The sequence below is a fragment of the Amblyraja radiata genome, chromosome 3 (genome assembly GCF_010909765.2).
Source record: "Amblyraja radiata isolate CabotCenter1 chromosome 3, sAmbRad1.1.pri, whole genome shotgun sequence".
Taxonomy (NCBI): Eukaryota; Metazoa; Chordata; class Chondrichthyes; order Rajiformes; family Rajidae; genus Amblyraja; species Amblyraja radiata.
The window spans coordinates 50,854,873-50,876,799 of record NC_045958.1 but is presented as its reverse complement, the minus strand read 5'-3'; the positions used below and the strand labels follow the sequence as shown (position 1 = coordinate 50,876,799).

At 41.8% G+C, this 21,927-nt stretch overlaps 1 protein-coding gene across 3 annotated transcripts in view; it reads right to left on the bottom strand.

Moving 5' to 3' along the window:
• dock8 (dedicator of cytokinesis 8) overlaps nucleotides 1-21,927 on the bottom strand; it is a 205,741-nt gene that overhangs the window by 14,889 nt on the left and 168,925 nt on the right. For all 3 annotated transcript variants that reach the window (XM_033017783.1, XM_033017785.1, XM_033017784.1), the window contains 10 exons: nucleotides 21,434-21,576; nucleotides 18,896-19,078; nucleotides 16,731-16,863; nucleotides 14,404-14,491; nucleotides 13,238-13,334; nucleotides 11,161-11,295; nucleotides 9,558-9,710; nucleotides 4,735-4,893; nucleotides 2,637-2,737; nucleotides 12-204 (listed from right to left, as the gene is read on the bottom strand). In XM_033017783.1, coding sequence (XP_032873674.1) covers nucleotides 12-204; nucleotides 2,637-2,737; nucleotides 4,735-4,893; nucleotides 9,558-9,710; nucleotides 11,161-11,295; nucleotides 13,238-13,334; nucleotides 14,404-14,491; nucleotides 16,731-16,863; nucleotides 18,896-19,078; nucleotides 21,434-21,576 — 1,385 coding nt within the window. The remainder of the gene's footprint in view (nucleotides 1-11; nucleotides 205-2,636; nucleotides 2,738-4,734; nucleotides 4,894-9,557; nucleotides 9,711-11,160; nucleotides 11,296-13,237; nucleotides 13,335-14,403; nucleotides 14,492-16,730; nucleotides 16,864-18,895; nucleotides 19,079-21,433; nucleotides 21,577-21,927) is intronic.

Here is a 21,927-nt window from a genome sequence, read left to right as displayed (position 1 = left end):
AACATACAAACCTGAAAGCTAACACAGCCTACTGGAAGGTACTTGTGGTCCTCTAACATGCTGAGGTACTCCGCTACAAGTGCCGCTGCATGGACCAGGCACATGGCGGCCTCCGTGTAGCACTTACGCTTAGTGTGCTTTTCTGCCATGTTTTGAAGCCAGGTCAACCGGAGGTCGGGCGAAGTCTGATATCCTTTTGCTAGTCTGAAATATTTTATAATACAAGCAATGTACAAAAATTAAATACTAATATTAATATCCAATATTTGTCCTTCACTGACTGAACCAAGATAACTGCCTCTTGTCGAGATATCAAACATGCTAATTTAGCCATCTTCAATGGTCACTTTATAAGGGAACCATATGTATCTGAAAAAGGCAGCTCAATAAAAGTTCTGAAGAACTTTTTGACATCTCGACCTGAAACGTCAGTCTGAAGAATGGTCACGACCCAAAATGACACCCATTCATTCTCTCCAGAGATGCTGCCTGTCCCGCTGAGTTACCCCAGCATTTTATGTTTATCTACGGTGTAAACCAATACCCTTCCTTTCCAGCTCAAAAATATGTTCATTCAATACTGAAACCAGGACTCATGGGCTCCCTCTCTTACCCAATCTCTTCTCTTTTCAAATGTTGAGAAATTTCCTGTGCATGCCTGATTTATTTTAGTAAAACACAAAGTGCTGGAGGGACTCAGCAGATCAGACAGGAATAGGCAGACAACATCTCAAGTTGGAACCCTTTTTCAGACTCCAGTCTGAAGATCTTAAACATCATCTGTCCATTCCCTCCACAGATGCTGCCTGACCCACTGAGTTCCTCCAGCACTTTGTATTTTGCTGAAGATTCCAGCATCTACAGTCTCTTGTGCCTTGATTCCTTTACCAATAAACCAATGGTTTCCTTTCATCCAAGACTGGTTAGAATTTGTTGAGATTTAAATGCAGTTATAAAATAAAACTTTCTTTGTGATCGATCAGATACCCTTTCTCATTATTTTTCATGGCATTTAGAGATCACCAGAAATCTGCAGGCTCATTTGGAGAAATGCATTTAGTGCCTTCGCTACCAAACAAATTTTCAGCAGACAATTCTGACAGATATTATGATGGTTAATGGCTTTTCTAGGAATATTGACCAATTTTGTAGTCAGAAGCACAGTGATGGTATTTGCCACATCAATGGGATCTCCAGCATTCAAGTACAAAGATGTCATCAAGTGGCCTAGCACGGTAAAGAATCCTAACAAACAGCAGCGCAGGGAGTCCAGTGTTTCCAGTGGTAGATTCTGCGGCACAGAAGACAGATTTTGCAACCTTGAGCTAGTGCAGCTGGTAATGGTGAGCTGGCTGAAAGGCTGACCATCTGCAGTTTTCAGGGTCAATTTATTTGTATAGTTAACATGAGCTCTCAGCACAGCTTTTGGCCTTGTGCTAAAAGGTTAAAAAGATAGAGGATATGTAAAATATGTTTAGGAGCTTAAATCTAAATTGCATTCGCCTAATTTGAACGTAAATGTGGGGTACAGGGTTAAATTTGGCACCATGATTGTCACAGATATCGTGGGGTAAAGGGCCCTGTGCTGTGCTGTCCTATGTTCTAAATACTACTTTAGCCTTTACGAAGGCCCAAGGGCCAGTTCAATGGTTGCTGATGTGGGTATAAAGAGAGCTAAGCTGTGTGGTTGTGGACAGCAGTGCACCATGTGGACAGCAGTGCACCATGCCTGTCAGAGATTGCTGCCATGTTCTATTTTCTGAACCAAAGCTAATATTCACGTTACTGCTGGTTTAGTATTACAATTGGGGACCCTTTTTCTGAACCTGTAATCCCAGCACAGCAACCCACAAGTGGCTCGGGGAGGTAGTAACGCAAAATATCCCGCGCAACTCTCACTGAAGCCCAGCACAAATACAGGAAGAAACAGGGATAATCATGGCCCCATAGCAGAAGCACCCACGTTCCGGGGCTGGAAACTGGAAGTATCCTGAGCTAATTCTGCTACCACCATCATCTATTGTGACAAGTGATGGCTTCCACTGATTGTCGCCGGAAGCTTGCGTCCTTTACAGGACGGACGATGACAGCGAGATCAACATTTGTAACAAGATGGACACGAAAAGGAGAAGAAGGGATGATCATTGTGAGTTAATTGTAAGTCTTCACTGACCTACCTGATACAAGATTAGTAGTTGTGAGATTAAAACAGAAAATGCTGGAAACACTCAGGCAACATTTGTAGGATGAGGAAAAAAGTAATAATTTCAGATTGAAGACCCTTCCTCAGAACTGGAAGGAGAGAAAACAAGTTTGTTTCAAGTTGCAGAGGGATGGATGGGGTGAAAGGAACATCTATGATAAGGGTGAGGCCTGGGTTGTCTTTGTTCTCTCTGTCCCATCCCGATCCTCTCTGCAAAACTCTTATCTTCTCTCTTTTTCAGTTCTGACTAAAGGGTTTCAATCTGAAACATGAACTCTTTTTCTCATCCACAGGTGCTGCTTGACCTGCTGAATGTTTTGTAGCATCTTCTGTTTTTGTTTCAGATCTGCATTTCTGAATATTTTCATTACCAGTGGAGAGACATTTAGAAAAAAACTGAATGCGATTATATTTTTTGCATGTGTTTAGATACCTGTACATCAGGTCCATAAGCATCTCAGGATCCTTTTGGAACTCCCTCATTTTTACTGTGTCAGACAAGATACTGTTGAGGTTTGACAACAGTTCCTCCACCTGAAAAGCAATAAAATACTCATACAATTTGTTAACGAGAAAGGCTAATATATCCTATCATCAACACATTACAATGTTTCCAGAGGTTTTCCTGATTATAATAAGGTTAGGGAATATCATTTTAAAGAAATGCTCTCACCAATTTTCTCCTTACTTTGATAACATAGTTTCATGGGAGATGGAGGAGGTGGCTCAAGTGGATATTTCACATCTATGTTTACCATGGATATGGATGCTAGGGAACTCGGGGGTGTTAATAGTGATTAGTAGAACTACTTGGCTTAAAGAGAGTCCACAGTACAGAAGAGGAAGTGCCTGCCACAAGTCTTAAAATGCACAAAGATGGCTAAATCACCAGGACCTGATCAAGTGTATCCTGAGACATTGTGGAAAGCTGAGGGGGTCCCTGACAGAGATATTTGCCTCATAGATAGCCACAAGTCAGAAAAGACTGGAGAGCGGTAAATGTTGTGCCGCTCTTTAAGAAAGACTGCAACAAAATGCCTGGAAACTTTAGGCTGGAGAGCCTAATATCAGTGGTGGGTAAGTTATTGGAGGAAATGTTGAGCCACCCACATGAGCTACACACATTTGGAAAGGCAAAGACTGATTACAGATGGTCAACATGGCTTTATGCATGGGAAACTGTGTCTTACAAATTTGATTGAGCTTTTTGAAGTGAAGAAGATTAATGTTGGCAAGGCGGTAAGTATTGTCCAATAGATTTTGGTAAGGCTTTTGACAAGGTACCACATGGTATGCTAGTGTGGAAGTTTTGATCACATGGAATCCAGGGTGAGTGAGCCAACAGGATACAAAATTGGCTTGAAGGTAGAAGACAGAGGGTGGTGGTAGAAGGTTGTTTATCAGACCGAATACCTGTAGCAAGTGGCGTGCCACAGATCTTGCTGCTGGGCCACTGCTACTGTAATTTATATTACGATTTGGATATGAATGTAGGTAATATAGTTAGTAAGTTTGCAGGTGACACTAAAATTAGTGGTACATTACAATGGGATTTCAATGGACTGGGCTGAAGAATGGCAGATGGAGTTTAATTCAGTTAAGTATGAGATGCTACATTTTTGGTAAGACAAAGCAGGGCAGGACTTACACAGTAAATGGTAGGGCACTACAGAGTATTATAAAGACATAAGGGCAGAGGTGCTTAGTTCCGTGATAGTGACGAGACAGGTAGACACGACGATGAAGAAAGCATTCGGCATGCTTCCCTTCATCAGTCAATATAATCAGTATAGAACCTGGGATATCATGTTACGCTCTACAAGACATTGGTAAGGCCATATTTGGAGTACTTTGTACAGTTTGGTTGTCTTGCAATAGGAATAATGTTATTCAGCTGGAAAAAGATTCCTAGGGACAGATTACTGGGAATGGATGGTTTGAGTTACAAGGAGAGACTGAATAGGCAGGATCTATTTTCAGCATAGGGGGTTGAGGGGTGACTGTATGCAGGTTGATAAGATCTTGAGGGGCACAGATAAGGTGAAATGATACCCATACAACAGACAGCAAAAAAACCAAAGCACTGGCGAAACTCAGCAGGTCACCTATTCCTTTTCTCCAGAGATGCTGTCTGACCCGCTGAGTTACTCCAGCTTATTGTGTTTATCTTCGCTTTAAACAGCATCTGCAGTTCCTTGACGACGTTTTTCTTGCCGTTTTTGCTGTTTTCATTTGCTGTATTATTTATCTGATACGTTGGAACTCCGCTCGAGCAGTGCGCCTGAAATTTTGTTGTATGTTTTTACAATGACAATAAAGTGTATTATTATTATTGTTATTATCACCCTAATATTTATTTCTGGATAGAAAAGGAATAACATTTATGAAGGGGTGACATTCATGAAGGTTAATAATGAAGTGGAATATGTACTTGTAGATGCTAGCGGCATGTGGAATGAAGCAAAGTTACACACATTACAAAAAAGTACAAAATCTAATTATTACATATACTTATTGCAAGGATGCTCTACCTGAATTGGAAACATTGTTGGCTGCATTTCCTCATCTTCCTCTGCATAAGCCAAAACACTTCGCAAAGATCGCCTCAAGTATTCTTCATTAAAATCGGATGACTTACCAACTAGGGACGCTAAAGACATGGTGACTTGCATTTTAACTCTGGCAAAATTCTGTAAGTGTAAAATACCAAATCTGTGTATTAGCAATACTACTGCACACTCTTTAATTATTTTGTTAATAGACAATGAACATTCATAGAATCATAGAATCATAGAAAGTAGGTGCGAGAGTAGACCATCAGGTCCGTCGAGCCCGCACCGCCATTCACTCATGGCTGAACACTAAACAGACACACTTACCCACAAACAGTAGACACAAGACACAGAACACAAGACACTACCCTCCCCTCTATACCGCTATCACCCCTCTCCACCCCAAGAACCGCGTGATCTCCTGGGGGAGGCAAAAAACCGGATAAAAACCCAGGTCCAATTCGGGAAAAAAATCCGGGAAATTCCTCTCCGACCCCAATCCAGGCGATCGACACTTGTCCAGGAGATCACTCAGGTCTACTATACTAACCATACCTAGGTCCATATCCCTGCCCTCTCCCCGTAGCCCCTTATCCCCTCGGCAGCTAAAAAAACCATCTATTTTTGACTTAAATAAATTTAACGTTTCTGCTTCCACTGCTCCCTGGGGCAGTGAATTCCACAAACTAACCACCCTCTGGGTGAAGAAGTTCTTCCTCATCTCAGTTTTAAAAGAGCCCCCCCTCACTCTGCAACTATGTCCCCTAGTTCTAGCCTCCCCGATCATTGGGAACATCCTCGGTGCATCCACCCGATCAAGGCCCCTCACGATCTTATACGTTTCAATGAGATCGCCTCTCATTCTTCTAAACTCCAAAGAGTAGAGTCCCAGCTTACTTAACCTTTCCTCATATGTCAATCCCCTCATTGCAGGAATTAATCTTGTAAACCTTCGCTGCACTGCCTCCAGGGCTAGTACATCCTTTCTTAAGTATGGACCCCAGAACTGTACACAGTATTCCAAATGTGGTCTCACTAATACCGTGTACAGCGCATTTAGATAAAGCACTTTCAGATGATTTTTACTACCCTTCCTTCCGTTTTTGCCCCTTTTACATCTAGAGCTTTATCTTCACACATTCTGGATCCTCCTGTCACATTTTGATTTTCCGCTTCCCTAGCCTCCCTTAGCTCACTGTACCCTTACTAAATCACTGTACCTTTAACCAAAAAGCAGAAATGCTAACCTGAGGTTGCACCCAATCAGCTGCTTCCTCTAGTCTGCTCCCACCAATCAGCGGCTTCCCCAGAAACCCTCCCTATGGAGTGTGGAACGTCACGGGATTTGGTAAGCTCTGACCCTCCACCGCTGTCTCCAACGGTCCTGGGTCTCCGCGAGAACAAGCCCCGTGCCCGATTCAAGCCCTCACCGCTCTGACCCTCCACCGCTGTCTCCAACGGTCCTGGGTCTCCGCGAGAACAAGCCCCGTGCCCGATTCAAGCCCTCACCGCTCTGACCCTCCACCGCTGTCTCCAACGGTCCTGGGTCTCCACGAGAACAAGCCCCGTGCCCGATTCAAGCCCTCACCGCTCTGACCCTCCACCGCTGTCTCCAACGGTCCTGGGTCTCCGCGAGAACAAGCCCCGTGCCCGATTCAAGCCCTCACCGCTCTGACCCTCCACCCGCTGTCTCCAACGGTCCTGGGTCTCCGCGAGAACAAGCCCCGTGCCCGATTCAAGCCCTCACCGCTCTGACCCTCCACCGCTGTCTCCAACGTCCTGGGTCCTCCGCGAGAACAAGCCCCGTGCCCGATTCAAGCCCTCACCGCTCTGACCCTCCACCGCTGTCTCCAACGGTCCTGGGTCTCCGCGAGAACAAGCCCCGTGCCCGACTCAAGCCCTCACTGCTCCCTGGGGCAGTGAATTCCACAAACTAACCACCCTCTGGGTGAAGAAGTTCTTCCTCATCTCAGTTTTAAAAGAGCCCCCCCTCACTCTGCAACTATGTCCCCTAGTTCTAGCCTCCCCGATCATTGGGAACATCCTCGGTGCATCCACCCGATCAAGGCCCCTCACGATCTTATACGTTTCAATGAGATCGCCTCTCATTCTTCTAAACTCCAAAGAGTAGAGTCCCAGCTTACTTAACCTTTCCTCATATGTCAATCCCCTCATTGCAGGAATTAATCTTGTAAACCTTCGCTGCACTGCCTCCAGGGCTAGTACATCCTTTCTTAAGTATGGACCCCAGAACTGTACACAGTATTCCAAATGTGGTCTCACTAATACCGTGTACAGCGCATTTAGATAAAGCACTTTCAGATGATTTTTACTACCCTTCCTTCCGTTTTTGCCCCTTTTACATCTAGAGCTTTATCTTCACACATTCTGGATCCTCCTGTCACATTTTGATTTTCCGCTTCCCTAGCCTCCCTTAGCTCACTGTACCCTTACTAAATCACTGTACCTTTAACCAAAAAGCAGAAATGCTAACCTGAGGTTGCACCCAATCAGCTGCTTCCTCTAGTCTGCTCCCACCAATCAGCGGCTTCCCCAGAAACCCTCCCTATGGAGTGTGGAACGTCACGGGATTTGGTAAGCTCTGACCCTCCACCGCTGTCTCCAACGGTCCTGGGTCTCCGCGAGAACAAGCCCCGTGCCCGATTCAAGCCCTCACCGCTCTGACCCTCCACCGCTGTCTCCAACGGTCCTGGGTCTCCGCGAGAACAAGCCCCGTGCCCGATTCAAGCCCTCACCTCTCTGACCCTCCACCGCTGTCTCCAACGGTCCTGGGTCTCCACGAGAACAAGCCCCGTGCCCGATTCAAGCCCTCACCGCTCTGACCCTCCACCGCTGTCTCCAACGGTCCTGGGTCTCCGCGAGAACAAGCCCCGTGCCCGATTCAAGCCCTCACCGCTCTGACCCTCCACCGCTGTCTCCAACGGTCCTGGGTCTCCGCGAGAACAAGCCCCGTGCCCGATTCAAGCCCTCACCGCTCTGACCCTCCACCGCTGTCTCCAACGGTCCTGGGTCTCCGCGAGAACAAGCCCCGTGCCCGATTCAAGCCCTCACCGCTCTGACCCTCCACCGCTGTCTCCAACGGTCCTGGGTCTCCGCGAGAACAAGCCCCGTGCCCGATTCAAGCCCTCACCGCTCTGCATTATATTACGTGCATGTGGTATAATTCAACATTGCTTGCAAATTAGCCTGTTCATTATTATGTGGTAAACCTTTGGAATTATTTTGCCATTGTGAGTAAACTGTGCAATTGGATCTAATGACAAACTTACTGCATTTATAGTTTAAATACCACACCTTGTGAAGACAATGGCCATTTGGTAACCAGGAGGTGTCACATCTGTGTGAAAAACTTCTCTGTGAAGTTAAACAGTGAAGCCACGGCTGTCACAGATGGAACAGCTGTGAGTCAGTAAATGCACATTGTCTGATGTAACACCTTGCTTGGAATGGGAATGTATTGAATGTTTCCACTGAAAGTGGTAGATCACTTTATGAGAGAATAATATATTTTAATTAACATTATATGTGAATTGGATTGATTAGTTAACCTAAATAACTAGATGCTGAAGTGGAGTATTTAAATAAATCTTAGAACAGCAGTTACTCTTCTGTTTATTAAAATGTGAATTAGATGAATCGGTGACGGTAAAAAGTTGGATATTTTAATGGAATATTTTGCGTGAAAATGTTTTTGGGGTGGATATCTGATCAGGCTGGGAAAATTAGCAGAGAATTGTAATATCTGTGCTCTGACGATTGAAATAGTGAGATCATGTTGCAGATTGAGTGTCAAATGAAAAAATTCAGGCGATTAATTTAATGCTTGAAGAGTGTATAGAATAGCTACCAGCAAAGATATTGCATTTTAAAATGTTGGCCTACATTGTACAGAGCACGATTCAGAGGTTCAAGTAGGGAACAAGCTCACGGAATGATAATGTTAGCGGGGTCCCTTCTTCACAACCGGATCATGCAGACACCGCCAGTGGGTTAGCAGGGAAGCCTGTCAGTTACATGAACGCTAATAGGTGGGAAGGTTGCATGTTATAGGCTACAGAAAACAGATGGCCTTGTCTTGAATGCAGCAGAAGGCACTCAGCCTCAGCCTGCCTGATCAAGATAATTGTCAGGGCATGAACAAGAGGGTGCAAGCCCTGAAGAAAAACACAGCTTATAAATACAGTGGATCCCCTTTTCCTGGGACCTATTATAGACCCAAATTATAAATGTGCTTTGCTGACCCGTGATGACTATGTGGAAGTGTGCAGCATTATGCATGCCTTATGATACATTGTACCACCAAATTTCTATTCATCGAGAGTTTGCTGCTTTCAAAGGATGTTCTATTGATAGCTCTACCTCAATTGCTTCACTTTGTAAGCCACAACACCAAAAGGTCTCTCGATCCTATATGACCCAGGTCCATAGTAAACATTGAGAGCAAAGTTTGGTCTCTGACACCACAATTTACATCTACAATACATAGGGGAAGTACCTGAGGTAGAAGAATACGAGCCATAATCTTGCATTTACCTATTGCCAGCATCCTTTTGCAGCTGCCAGTACTGTAAAATAAATGTGACCGGTGTTTCAACCTGGGGAATCCTATTTACCTATCAGTCCTCAGACAGTGGTTAGTCCTGATGGAAATGGCAATAGTTTGTGATAATGCCAACGCAGAATGGCAGTGAATTTCCACACCAGGATGTGATTTTTATTTTTGGCTTACAATCACTCTACAGCTGGTATTATATTTACTTAATCGGAATAAAGATGCTTACACTGATTATGTTGAAGCTTTGCCTCATAAGGAGGTAGAGTGTGGCGCAGGCATGAGTACGGGTGCTGTCAATACTGCTGCTGCAGTGGTGTAAGATTCTTTGACACATGTCGGAACACTGCTCTGCCTCCTCCTCAAACAACAGATCCGCATACTGATGGAACAATGAAATAAGTGAGTCAATATTACGAGAGATACACAGCATGGAAAGAGATCCTTTGCCCACTCAACCCATATCAACAATATGATTTATAATCTTTCCATAACAGGAAGGCAGATTACTATCTAAATGGCGTCAAGTTGGGAAAAGGGGAAGTACAACGGGATCTGGGTGTCCTTGTACATCAGTCTATGAAAGTAAGCATGCAGATACAGCAGGCAGTGAAGAAAGCGAATGGCATGTTGGCCTTTATAGCAAGACGAATCAAATATAGGAGCAAAGAGGTCCTTCTGCAGTTGTGCAGAGCCCTAGAGAGACCACACCTGGAGTATTGTGTGCAGTTTTGGTCCCCTAATTTGAGGAAGGATATTCTTGCTATTGAGGGAGTGCAGCAGAGGTTTACAAGGTTATTTCCCGGGATGGGGGGGGCTGTCATATGCTGAGAGAATGGAGCAGCTGGGCTTGTACACTCTGGAGTTTAGAAGGATGAGAGGGCATCTCATTGAAACATTTAAGATTGTTAAGTGTTTGGACACGCTAGAGGCAGGAAACATGTTCCCGATGTTGGGTGAGTCCAGAACTAAGGGCCACAGTTTAAGAATAAGGAGTAAGCCATTTAGAACGGAGACGAGGAAACACTTTTTCTCCCAGAGAGTGGTGAGTTTGTGGAATTCTCTGCCTCGGAGGGCAGTGGAGGCGGGTTCTCTGGATGCTTTCAAGAGAGAGCTAGATAGGGCTCCTAAAAATAGCGGAGTCAGGGTATATGGGGAGAAGGCAGGAACGGGGTACTGATTGGGGATGATCAGCCATGATCACATTGAATGGCGGTGCTGGCTCGAAGGGCCGAATGGCCTACTCCTGCACCTATTGTCTATTGTTTATTGTCATATTCTAATCAACTCCCCCAGCTTCTACCACACAATTAATTCCTTGGCCCCTCCTCAGAGAATTAATGACCTCTCTCATGACTACAGGTGATCTGGAGGTTAGTATGACATATCTTATTTGATATGACAGACATCGGATATTTGAAAGTTCCGTGGGAACCTAAACATTTATGCACCGTGCCTGCAGTGTGTACCATCTAAAAATGCACTGCAGTTACATGCCTCGGCTACTACGATACGATAGAACTTTATTTATCCCAGGAGGGAAATTGGTCTGCCAACAGTTATAAAACTCATGATTTCTAACAAAGACAGAAAATGCTTAGGAATAAGGCCACCTACTAGTTTCCCTCTAAGTGTAAATATAATAAAAACGGCAAAGGTAATTCTTCAGATCTCAGTTTCAGGTGGAGATGTTGCAATGAACTAATGAATTTTTTAAAAAATGACCTCTAAAACCAGAGATGACGGATCAACCCATTAAAACATCAAAGGTTATTCTTAACAAAATATTTGCACGCTGTGATTAGAAAAGCTATTAAATGATTTTGGTTTACCTTGGTTATGAGAGCTCGCAGTGTGCTGAAGCAATGTGTTAGGTAGTAAGAACTTTGATTACAACGCAGACTATGAAGAAGAACTCTGAAAACACTTCCCAAGACATTGTCCTTGCAATCAGACATTGAAATTACCTGCACAATGGGAAGAAATAAGATTTCTAGATCATTTTAGATTACTCAAATCCATTGAACCATTGAACATAATTCACAACATATTTTTGCAACTATCTATTAAAAATGAGCGCTTTCAATGTCAAGAATAATTTCCTCAGCTGTTTTGTTACAAGCCCACCAAGAACTAAACCAGAGAAATAAAATATTTCATTCATTTCAGAAAATATGTTAAAAATATTCATCTGCTACATTGCAAACATAGCAGAACATCTGAATTGTATTAGAATTTTACATGTGTGGTTTCAATTAAGATTAGTGGCCAGTATTCACAAGGTATAAAGAAAATGTGTGCAATGTAATTAATATTTTGTGAAATGAAACAAAAATTTGTATTACTTTATCATTGTCATATGTGCACATATCATTGTCAACAGTGAAAAACTTTCTTTGTGTGGTATCTCGTCAAATCATACTATACACGAGAACAATTAGGTCATATTCAAGTACACAGGTAGTGCACAGGGAAAAATACGAGACTGCAGAATATAGTGTTACAGCATTGCAGATACAGAGAAAGTGTGGATAAAAAAATGCAAGGGCTGCAATGAGGTAGGTTGGGAGATTAAGACTACACCTTTAGTTTAAGAGAGGCCCATTCGGTCATCTGAAAACAGTGGGAAATAATCTGTTCCTGATTCTGGTGGCACATGGTTTCAAACTTTTGTTGGAAATACTCAATAGGCAGCAATTGTAGAGAGAAAAAATAATGAATGATTTGGAATGATGACCTGTCATCATACTTTTTGAATATCATTAGAAGTCAGCCGAGAAGGATTTCTGTTTTTATGTTCATTCTTTTATGATCACTACACCTCAAATCAAAAGTTAGTTTGGAAGCAATTCACCATCAGTGCTATTCTGCAACCACAATAGGGGAAAATGACTCACAGATGCTCTCTTATTAACTTTCTCACCCCAACAAAATATCTAGCAATGAAAAAGGAACCAGCACTTTAAAAGAATATGTAAGGCTGGTGATAAATGAAACTAGCCCGAGACCTTTTCTGGGCAGTATAGCATTCTTTGCTTTTAAAGTGGACAATTCTAAATATACACATATATAGGGCAGCACAGTGGAGCAGAAGTAGATTACTCAATCCATTGAACATAATTGCCTCACAGCACCAGATACCCAGGTTCGATCCTGATTGTGGGTGATGGCGCAGAGTTTGTATGTTCTCCCTGTGACCCTGTGGGTTTTCTCTGGGTGCTCCAGTTTCCTCCCACATTTCAAAGACCTACATGTTTATAGGTTAATTGGCTTCTGTAAATTCCCCCTAATGTGCAGGATGGAAAAGTGGGATAACATAGAACTATTGTGCAGGTGATCGATGGTCGGCATGGACTGGGTGGACTGAAGGGCCTTTTTCCACGCTGTATCACTAAACTAAACATGTTATGTTGGTACATTTACTTTATTTGCCTCAACACTAAAGAATAGCACAACAGACAGTAGGGTGGCGCAGTGGTATAGTTCGACCGTGACTACGGGTGCTTGACTGTTTATAGTTTGTATGTTATCCCCGTGACCTGCTTGGGTTTTCTCTGCGAACGGCTTCCTCCCACGTTCCAAAGACGTACAGGTCTGTAGCTTAATTGGTTTGGTATAAATGTAAAAAAATTATCCCCAGTGCAGAATAGTGTAAATGTGCAGTGATCGCTGGTCAGTGTAGAATCGATGGGCCAAAGGGCCTATTTCCGCGCTGTATCTCTAAACAAAACTAAACAGTTATTCTTAAATCCTGGTGAAGGATATAGCCAGACTTTTACTTGAAGCATTCAGTTGCAATTTTATAAAAACTATTTATCTTTCAGGATGAAAGTTAAATAATAAAATAATGTTATTTATTTATGGATGCATCAATAATGGAGGATAGTAATGTCCATATACCAATGTTACCTGTATAATTATTTCCAAGGTATCTAAAATAATCAGATTAGCCTCAGTAACAAGATTTCCTGAGATCAGAGCTTCCTGATCCAGGTCTGCTTTGGTCCTGTGTAAAAAAAATAAAATTTAATTGGTTATAACTTCATTATTCATGTCATAAATGATACTAAATTTATAGCTAGTTGTTAAAATCTTTGTGACAATAAGATGGGAAATTAAAAAAATATTATTACGCATAACTGCAAACTTTTCTATTGACATATTGATTTTGATATATAAAAAAGATGGATGAAACATGAGAAGCCTGATCCTAAAGATAGTTCATGTGTAATTATTTAGCAGGAGGGAAGAAATATAGGGACAGAAGACTTTGTGGAAAAAACTGCAGTGTAAGGTCTTGGCAGCTCAAAGCTTTGACACTATTCGTGGGGCAAAGGTGTTGGGAGATACATATACAGGAAAGGTTTTGAAGGATATGGGCCAAGCAGGCAAATGGGACTTGCTTAGCTGGGGCATCTTGGTCAGCATGGACAAGTTGGTTCCGTATGACTCACATCCCTTGTCTGTAATTCCTGTCGATCATGTAAACCCCAGCACAAAGTGTAGACTGGATAATCATATGTGCAGGAAGTAACTTTATTTACTCAAACTCAAGTTCAGACACTGAGTTTGTGTTCCATTCTAGGCCCTGCGCTCTGAAATGATAGACTTTGGAAAAGGTGCAGAATATATTTCTGAGAATTGTTGAGGATAGGTGACTTCATTTATGTGAATAGAATGGTGAACTCAACTCATCCCCTGAGATGAAAGAAAATAAAGAGGAGAGATGTTCAAAGCCGTTAATTGTTTGTTAAAGGTAAGGACTGTTTCCAGTACAGAAGCACAAATTAAACTAATTGCCAATGGAACAGCGATAACACAAGAGTATTTTTACACAGTGACTTGTTAGATGTAATGTGATAAAAGGACATTGAAAGTAGATTCAATTGTAAAATTTATCAGGCAATTGGGGAGAAAAAAAACATTTGAAGGATTAGAACTTTGAGGGTTGTGTAAAAAGAGAAAGGCTAAAGAACTAATTCCGTCAGACCAGTGATTATGAACCAACTGGAATCCTTCTTCCTTGTCTTATTACATGATTCTACATTGAAAAATTATTAATTTTGTCTACATACTTTTCATGTCTCTCATTGCCCTGTCGCCATTGTGTTTGATCTTTTCTCCATCGCAGGTTTTCATTTATTCCAAAGTTTCTTTCGTTTCCTGAAACAAGTATTTGGAAGATTTAGAAACATATCTCTGCTAATTTTATAAAAGGCTGCATGGTGCATCATTCACTAATCATGACAAAAATGAACTCAAATTCAAATTTTATTTTAAGCTATTAATAAAAGGTGCAAATTCTGTGATCTTGTACTGCTAATGCTCAACTCCCGATCTGTGAATTGCCAATAATATCAGTATATCTGTTATAAATCACATTAAATTTATGGCCATTTGAATTCTTGATCTTCCTATTTATGTTGGATGACCTTGGATCTTTTTCAAACATGCATTTCTTTGCAGCTATAACACTAAATGCTGATGCCATTCCTTATTCTCATAGTCTCTGTTTCTGCCCTAAGATGAGTCATCCTCTTTTTTTTTTAGTAAATGTGGCTTCCCCTCTGCTGTTGTGGATGGAGCCCTCACACATATCTCCTCTGTGTCGTGAAGTTTTGCTTTCGTTCGCCTTTCCTCCAAATGGAACAAGTATAGCGTTCCCCTGGTGCTCACATTTTACCACCATCCGACGCATACAACACAGCATTCGCCAATGTTTCTGCCACCTTCAACGTGATCCCACCACCAGAAACATCTTCCCGTCCTCACCCCATTCTGCTTTCTGTAGAGGCCACTCCCTCAACTCCTTGGTTCACTCATCCATTCCCACCCAACCAGCCATTCACGATGCTGTGGTAGTGTTGTTGCCTTATCGTGCCAGAAACCTGGGTTAGATCCTGACCATGGGTGCTGTCTGTACGTTCTCCCTGTGACAGTGTGGGTTTTCTCCATGTGCTCCAGTTTCCTCCCACATTCCAAAGACGCACAGGAATGTAGATTAATTGGCTTCTGTAAATTGTTCCTAGCGTGTAGGATAGAGCTAGTAGATGGATGATCATTGGTTGACGTGGACTCAGTGGGCTGAACAGCCTGTTTCTATGCTGTATCTCTAAACTAAACTAAACTAAAACGAAACTGTCCCAGCCCAGGTACTTTGCCCTCCAACCACAGGCGATATATTGTGATACCTATCCCCACACCTCTTCTCTCACACCCAACCAGGGACCTCGGCAGTCCTTCCAGATGAGACAGAGGTTCAGATGTACTTCTTCCGACCTCATCAACTGCAACCTGTGCTCCTTATGTGGTCTCCATTATATCAGAAAAACCAAGTATAGACTGTGACCAATTCGCTAAACACTTGCACTCTGTCTGCAAGGTCTGCTGGATCTACTGGTTATTAACCATTTTAACTCCCCTTCCCATTCCCACACTGACATCTCTGTCCATGATCTCCTCCATTGCCCGAATGAGGCCACACACAAGCTCGAGAAACAGCACCTCCTATTTGGCTTGGATAATTTACAACATAATGGTACAAACTCTGAATTCTCCAATTTCAAATAATACCATCGCATCGCCCCCCATCTTTTTCCTTTCCCCAGCGCGCATACATTTCTCCCATTTTCAACGAGCCTAACCACCCTGCTCCTTCCCCCTCCCTCTTATCTCCCATTCATGTCCCACATTTTCCCTTTATCCCCCCCATTTTCCCCTCACCCCTATCCCCCTCCACCCATATCCCTCCCTCCAGCTTTACATTTCACTCCTCCATTTATTTTCTTATCTGACATCCTTTTGTCTCCTTTTTACCTATAGCCTTTGTCACTTACTTTACCCATCTGCCAATTAACCCCCTCCCTCACCTGTATCCACACACCCTTGGCCGAGCCTTGTCCCACTCCATCTCCCTTTTCCACCTTTCTCTCCCCCCCTCCCCACTCCAATTAGTCTGAAGACCCAAAATGTTGTCTGTTCATTCCATCCACAGTTTCCGCCTGACCTGCTGGGTTCCCCCTGCTCTTTCTTTTTCTCACGACTCCAGCACTTTCTTTTGCACTACCTGATGTACTCATGTATTGTATGATTTCCCTGGATAGCACATGAAACAATGTTTTTCATCGTTTCTCTGTAAACCAATACCAATTCCATATGTAGAGACTTTGTGTTAGAGAAGTGGGGTACAATATTATAGTCCTGTCTTGACCGGTAGTCCTTGCTAAGCATATAAAATTACCCCTTTAGTCTTAGGGATCAGATAACTGTTATTACACTCATCATTATTGTTTATTCTCATAAATCCTATTCCCCACTTATGGTCATTATTCTCATTGTGACAGTGAATATCTGCAATTAAAGCAATTGGTTTATTTATGCGTAGCAAGAATAAGTATCTTACCTGGTCCACGGCATCGCTTCATCATTTCTCCACGGGCTCCTGCATTTCCCAGAAGCACTTCTTCCAGACGTGCTTTGGTATGTTTGCTCTTTTGCAGAGCTTGTGTACTGACTTTATCTGAAGTTGCTTTGCCCTGAAACAAAGCGATACAGATTACTGCTTTCCCCCACAGATTGATTGAAAAACACAGCGTGGAAACAGGTCCTATAGTCCACACCATCCATTCACACTAGTTCAATGTTATCCCATGTTCGCATCCACTTGCCACACACTGTGGGCAATTTTACAAAGGACAATTAACCTACAAACCCACAAGTCTTTGGGATGTGAGGGGAAGCAGAAGCACCCGGTGGAAACCCACACAGCCACAGGGAAAACAGGTAAACTCCACACAGACAGAACCTGTGGTCAGAACCAAACCCGGGTCTCTGGTGCTGTGAGGCAGTCAATTCTAAACTGTGCCATAGTGCCGCGTTGTTATAATTTCTCTCTCTTCCAAATGTTATATTTGCTACATTCTTGTGCAGTTGAAAATAAATAATCGGTAGCCTGTACTATACCAACAATTGACTCTCCAGGCATTAAGTTAATCACTGGAAATATTATTGCTGTTGAACATAAATATATTTATTCTTGTGAACTGCCTTTGAGAGGATAAATATCATAGGTCTGAAATGCCATAGATTTCATTCTTCTATTTTAAGTTTAATTGGGACATATCAGATGGGTCTGTTGTATCAGCGTCCAGCTGGAGGTGTTGTCCGCATCGTTCCACACACCCGCAAAATGGGTTTGGTGCACAGGGTAGGGGTTGGAAGTTAGTTCAATGTGACACGTGTCAGCAATTACTGTGAATACGGCACTTCTAGATGTGGTTTAATAAGTCCAATCTTTTTGGAAGGCTTAAGCATTGGTTTTATCTGAATTCATTTCATGGAACAGATATCATGCATTCACAGGAGAATGCTGATGCTAGAATCTTGGGTAAAAAACCAACTGCTGACTCTGCAGGTCAGTCAGCATCTGATGTGGGAAATGGACAAGATGACATTTTGAGTCGGAACCCTCCTTCCGACAGTATCTCCATTCTGCCCATCATAAATTGACAGAGTATTAGTTGGTAAATTTTTGAAAATTCTTGAATGGAGTACACCAAAGATACACAAAAAGCTGGAGTAATTCAGCAGGTCAGGCAGCATCTCTGGAGAAAAGGAATAGGTGATGTTTTGGGTCGAGACGTTTCAGTCTGAAGAACAGTTTGAGTTACTCCAGCTTTTTGTGTCTATCTAAGGTGAATGTGAATGGTGACAATAATCTTTGAGTATTGACACAAGACGGGCAAATTTAACAATGGACAAAATCGTGTGTACTCACTATCTTGAGTCTGCATGATGTTTTTCTAAGTATTAATGAGCATAGATATAAGTAAAGGTATATAGGCATCAGAGCATGCTTCAGTACAAGCATGTGCATAGTATTTATGCCTAAATAAATGTAGATATTGACCACTGAAATAATGTCAATGTTCTCTTGTAAAGATATGATATCTGCTCTATTAAATGACCAGATAAAACCAATGCACGAGCCCTTCAAAAATGTTGGACATTAAAACCACATCTAGAAATGTGATATGTATAGGAACTGCAGACACATCTCACAGTGAACTAACTTCCAACCTATACCCTGTGTGCCAATCCGATTTTGTGGGTGTGTTGAATAATGCAGACAACACTTCAAGTTTGAGTCTGCAGAAAATGTGCTCATGCTACTGGGGTAGATGTTGTGTCTGAAAATATGAGTGGCATCATAGATATGGCATAGTCATCATGTGATAGAGCATGGGAACAGGCCCTTCGGCCCAACTGGCCCATGTTGACCACGATGCCCCATCTATGCTAGTAGATGACAACATATTATCAAGTTTTCAAGTCAAGTTATAAAAATATTAGTTTGGAATACTCACAACTTTTCCAGAAGTTTAAAAGAAGATAATATGCAAGAAATCTGAATTCATATCAAAAATTGCAACAGATGCACAACTGCTAACATTAATGAAGCTGAAAGTACTGACAAATGTCTGTACTTTCTGAAATTCAGTAATTTCAGATTGGTACTGGAAATGTTTGAGCTTTCATCTACTGTACATCTAGATGCAGTGTACTTACCCTATACTCAAAGCAGGAAACACAAAGATAGAGCAGGTCTAAGATCTTGTTGAGTTGTGATACAGGAAGATCTGAAGCCCATTTTGTTAGCAGAGTTTGATCAGCATTCTTCAAGATCCATAAGAAAGAAATCAGCAATGTCCGGCTTGCATCAGCAGCCAGTGGGTTAACTTGTTTGCTTTGCTGCAGAGAAATGAAATGAAACACTTATTAAGCATGCAAAATCCTAATTTCATACCACTGAAGCCAAATTGCTTTAAAATGGGTGGTTTATTTTTCTGATGCTTCAACTGAGTGTATGCTGTTAATTTAAATTAAGTGGACATAATGTATTCAGTCGACTTTATGACCAATGAATCGAGTGTACCAAACAAAGCACACGATGGTTCAATCATGTGTACTTGAGATTCTCAGACAAAGGTCAAGGACAAAATAAAACTGGCAACATAGGATGAAGAAATTCTTCACGACGTTCCGTTTGCCTGGTATAACATTGGAGATTGAGAGAGACTCAGAAGCAATGGTGGGGATGCACACATTTACACTGTGTACATGGGATGGATCAGGAAATGAAATGGGCAGCAGGTTGGTTCTGGATTTCTGCAGATTTTGTGCTAACCCCCAACCCCCATCCCCAGACATATTTACAGATTTGGGGTTCTAAATTAATGCAGAAAATGTGCAATGAGTTAGCTTAAATATTTTTGTTAGGTTACTTCAAAGCATTTGGTTGCAGATAAAAGATTGCACGTGTGTGATTAATGAATCTTTTACTGCTGGTGACTGACTGAGCTGTTGCAAGACTTTATGCTTTGCAAGATATTCTGGCTATCTGTGCACTACCATAATTTTTCAAGTACAGGTAGTTATGCTATAAGGTGTGTTTCCACAACACAAAGTGGATATAATATGATTGACAATATACATTTCTACCACATCATAATAGATCTGCATGTACAGAATTTTTCAGTTTACTTTAAATATTCTGCTGCATTTGTTACAAAGTGGGGAAAAGAATCAGAACTGCTGGAATGGGATGATTTTCTGTGCATATCTAACACTTTGTCACAGAGCAAATTCCATTGCAGTCCTGTGATTGACTGCTGAACAGAACTGTAGTTGGAACAGAGACAAACTAAGTTCAGACTACATCATTTTTGTACCAGGGCAGGAACCATGAAGCTCAACGTTGGTGCATTCCACAAAGAGATGCGAGTTTGTTGAAATTCCTTTATGTACTATTTTTATCACACTAGCTAAAATGTAGTAAGTACTAGCAGCTCTTATTTTAACGCAGTTAATCAGGACCCTAAAAATAGGGTAGAAGGATACCAAACTAATTTGGAGTTTTAAAAAGCCACATTAGTTCCCGTCAATAAAACTATAACAGATTAAAAATAACACCACAGTAGAATGGTGAGGTGCATGCTCTGCCTTGAGCTTCCATACTTCAAGAGAAGTTGTCAAGCAAAGATATGATAAATCATAGGGAAATTTAACTTGTAAAAATTAATTGTTGGGATATGGATGTTGATTGGAAGGCGAACATTTTATTCCTAACTGTAAATTGTAAATAATTTAATTGCAGACAAATTACCCTGGAGAAAGATGCTGCAGAAGAAATGAGAAATTACAGAAAACAACATGCATTGAAATGAACAAACATAGTTGGAGTTATAACATCATCGATATTCTCTTCCCATTTGCTTCCACAATTATAGGAGGCACAGGATTATAATAATATAATAATAATAAATGTATTTGTATAGCACATTTAAAAACAACTCACGTTGACCAAAGTGCTTTACATCAGTGCAGGTACGAATTTGATACCTACAACGGTAGACAGGCCTAACAATACATACATAAACTGTTTACAGCGCCCCCTCAGAGGGGCTCAAATACGCTAGGGAGTAGAAATAGGTTTTGAGTCGTGACTTAAAGGAGTCGATGGTGGGGGCAGTTCTGATGAGCAGCGAATGCTATTCCACTCCTCATCAAACATCAGACAACAAATATCTCACCAGATTAGACAATTACAGGAGAACACAAAGAATGGCTACTAATTTGTTCTTGCCCGTTGTCACACAGCTGAGTCCTATTTATGTTGATGGGGATGAATTTTGGAAGCTGGGCACAATGTGCAGCTCCTATCTTACTGCACATTCACCACATTTGCTGAGGTTGAACATCATCTCTTTTAATCATATAATAGTGTTTAAAATGGATGGATCGATAATCACAGTTCAACGATTACCATATAAACAGTCCTCAATAAATCTTTTGGATATGACCAGGTAAAATCATGATATTAGCATAAAACATATATATTTTAAAATATATATAAAATTGATATTGTTCTAAAAAAACGACTTCACTCCATGCAACATGTTTTGCAATAAGATGTACTGGAGAATCACACGTGCCATTGTGTTACTTGTGACACTCATCATTGCGATGGTTACCACCAGTCTAATCAAATGTTTTCCTTTAGGATCTAAATCATAAACAAATGCTTTGGAAGGACTCTCAGCATACCAGTGATGAATATGATATTCCAGTATTCCTCAGCATTGTGTTCACAGGATTTCCAGCTATCATCAAGGCAACTGAATGATTGATGGGGCTCACATCTGTGTCACCATCTGAACCACCTGGACGAGTCTTCTTGGAGTGAGCATCTGAAAGACAAATATATTGATTAAAGTGCTGTGATGGTGAAGTTTAACCTATTGGTACCAGTGATGACAATCATTTCCCAAAAGTTGTTGGAAAGAAAATATTCATGTGAAAATACTAAACGACAACAACAAACATTTTTTCTCCCATTTCTTTCTTCACAATGCACAATGTCTTGTCAATAGACAATAGACAAAAGACAATGGGTGCAAGAGTAGGCCATTCGGCCCTTCGAGCCAGCATTCTGCATTTAATGTGATCATGGCTGATCATCCCCAATCAGTACCCGGTTCCTGCCTTCTCCCCATATTCCCTGACTCCGCTATCTTTAAGAGCCCCATCTAGCTCGCTCT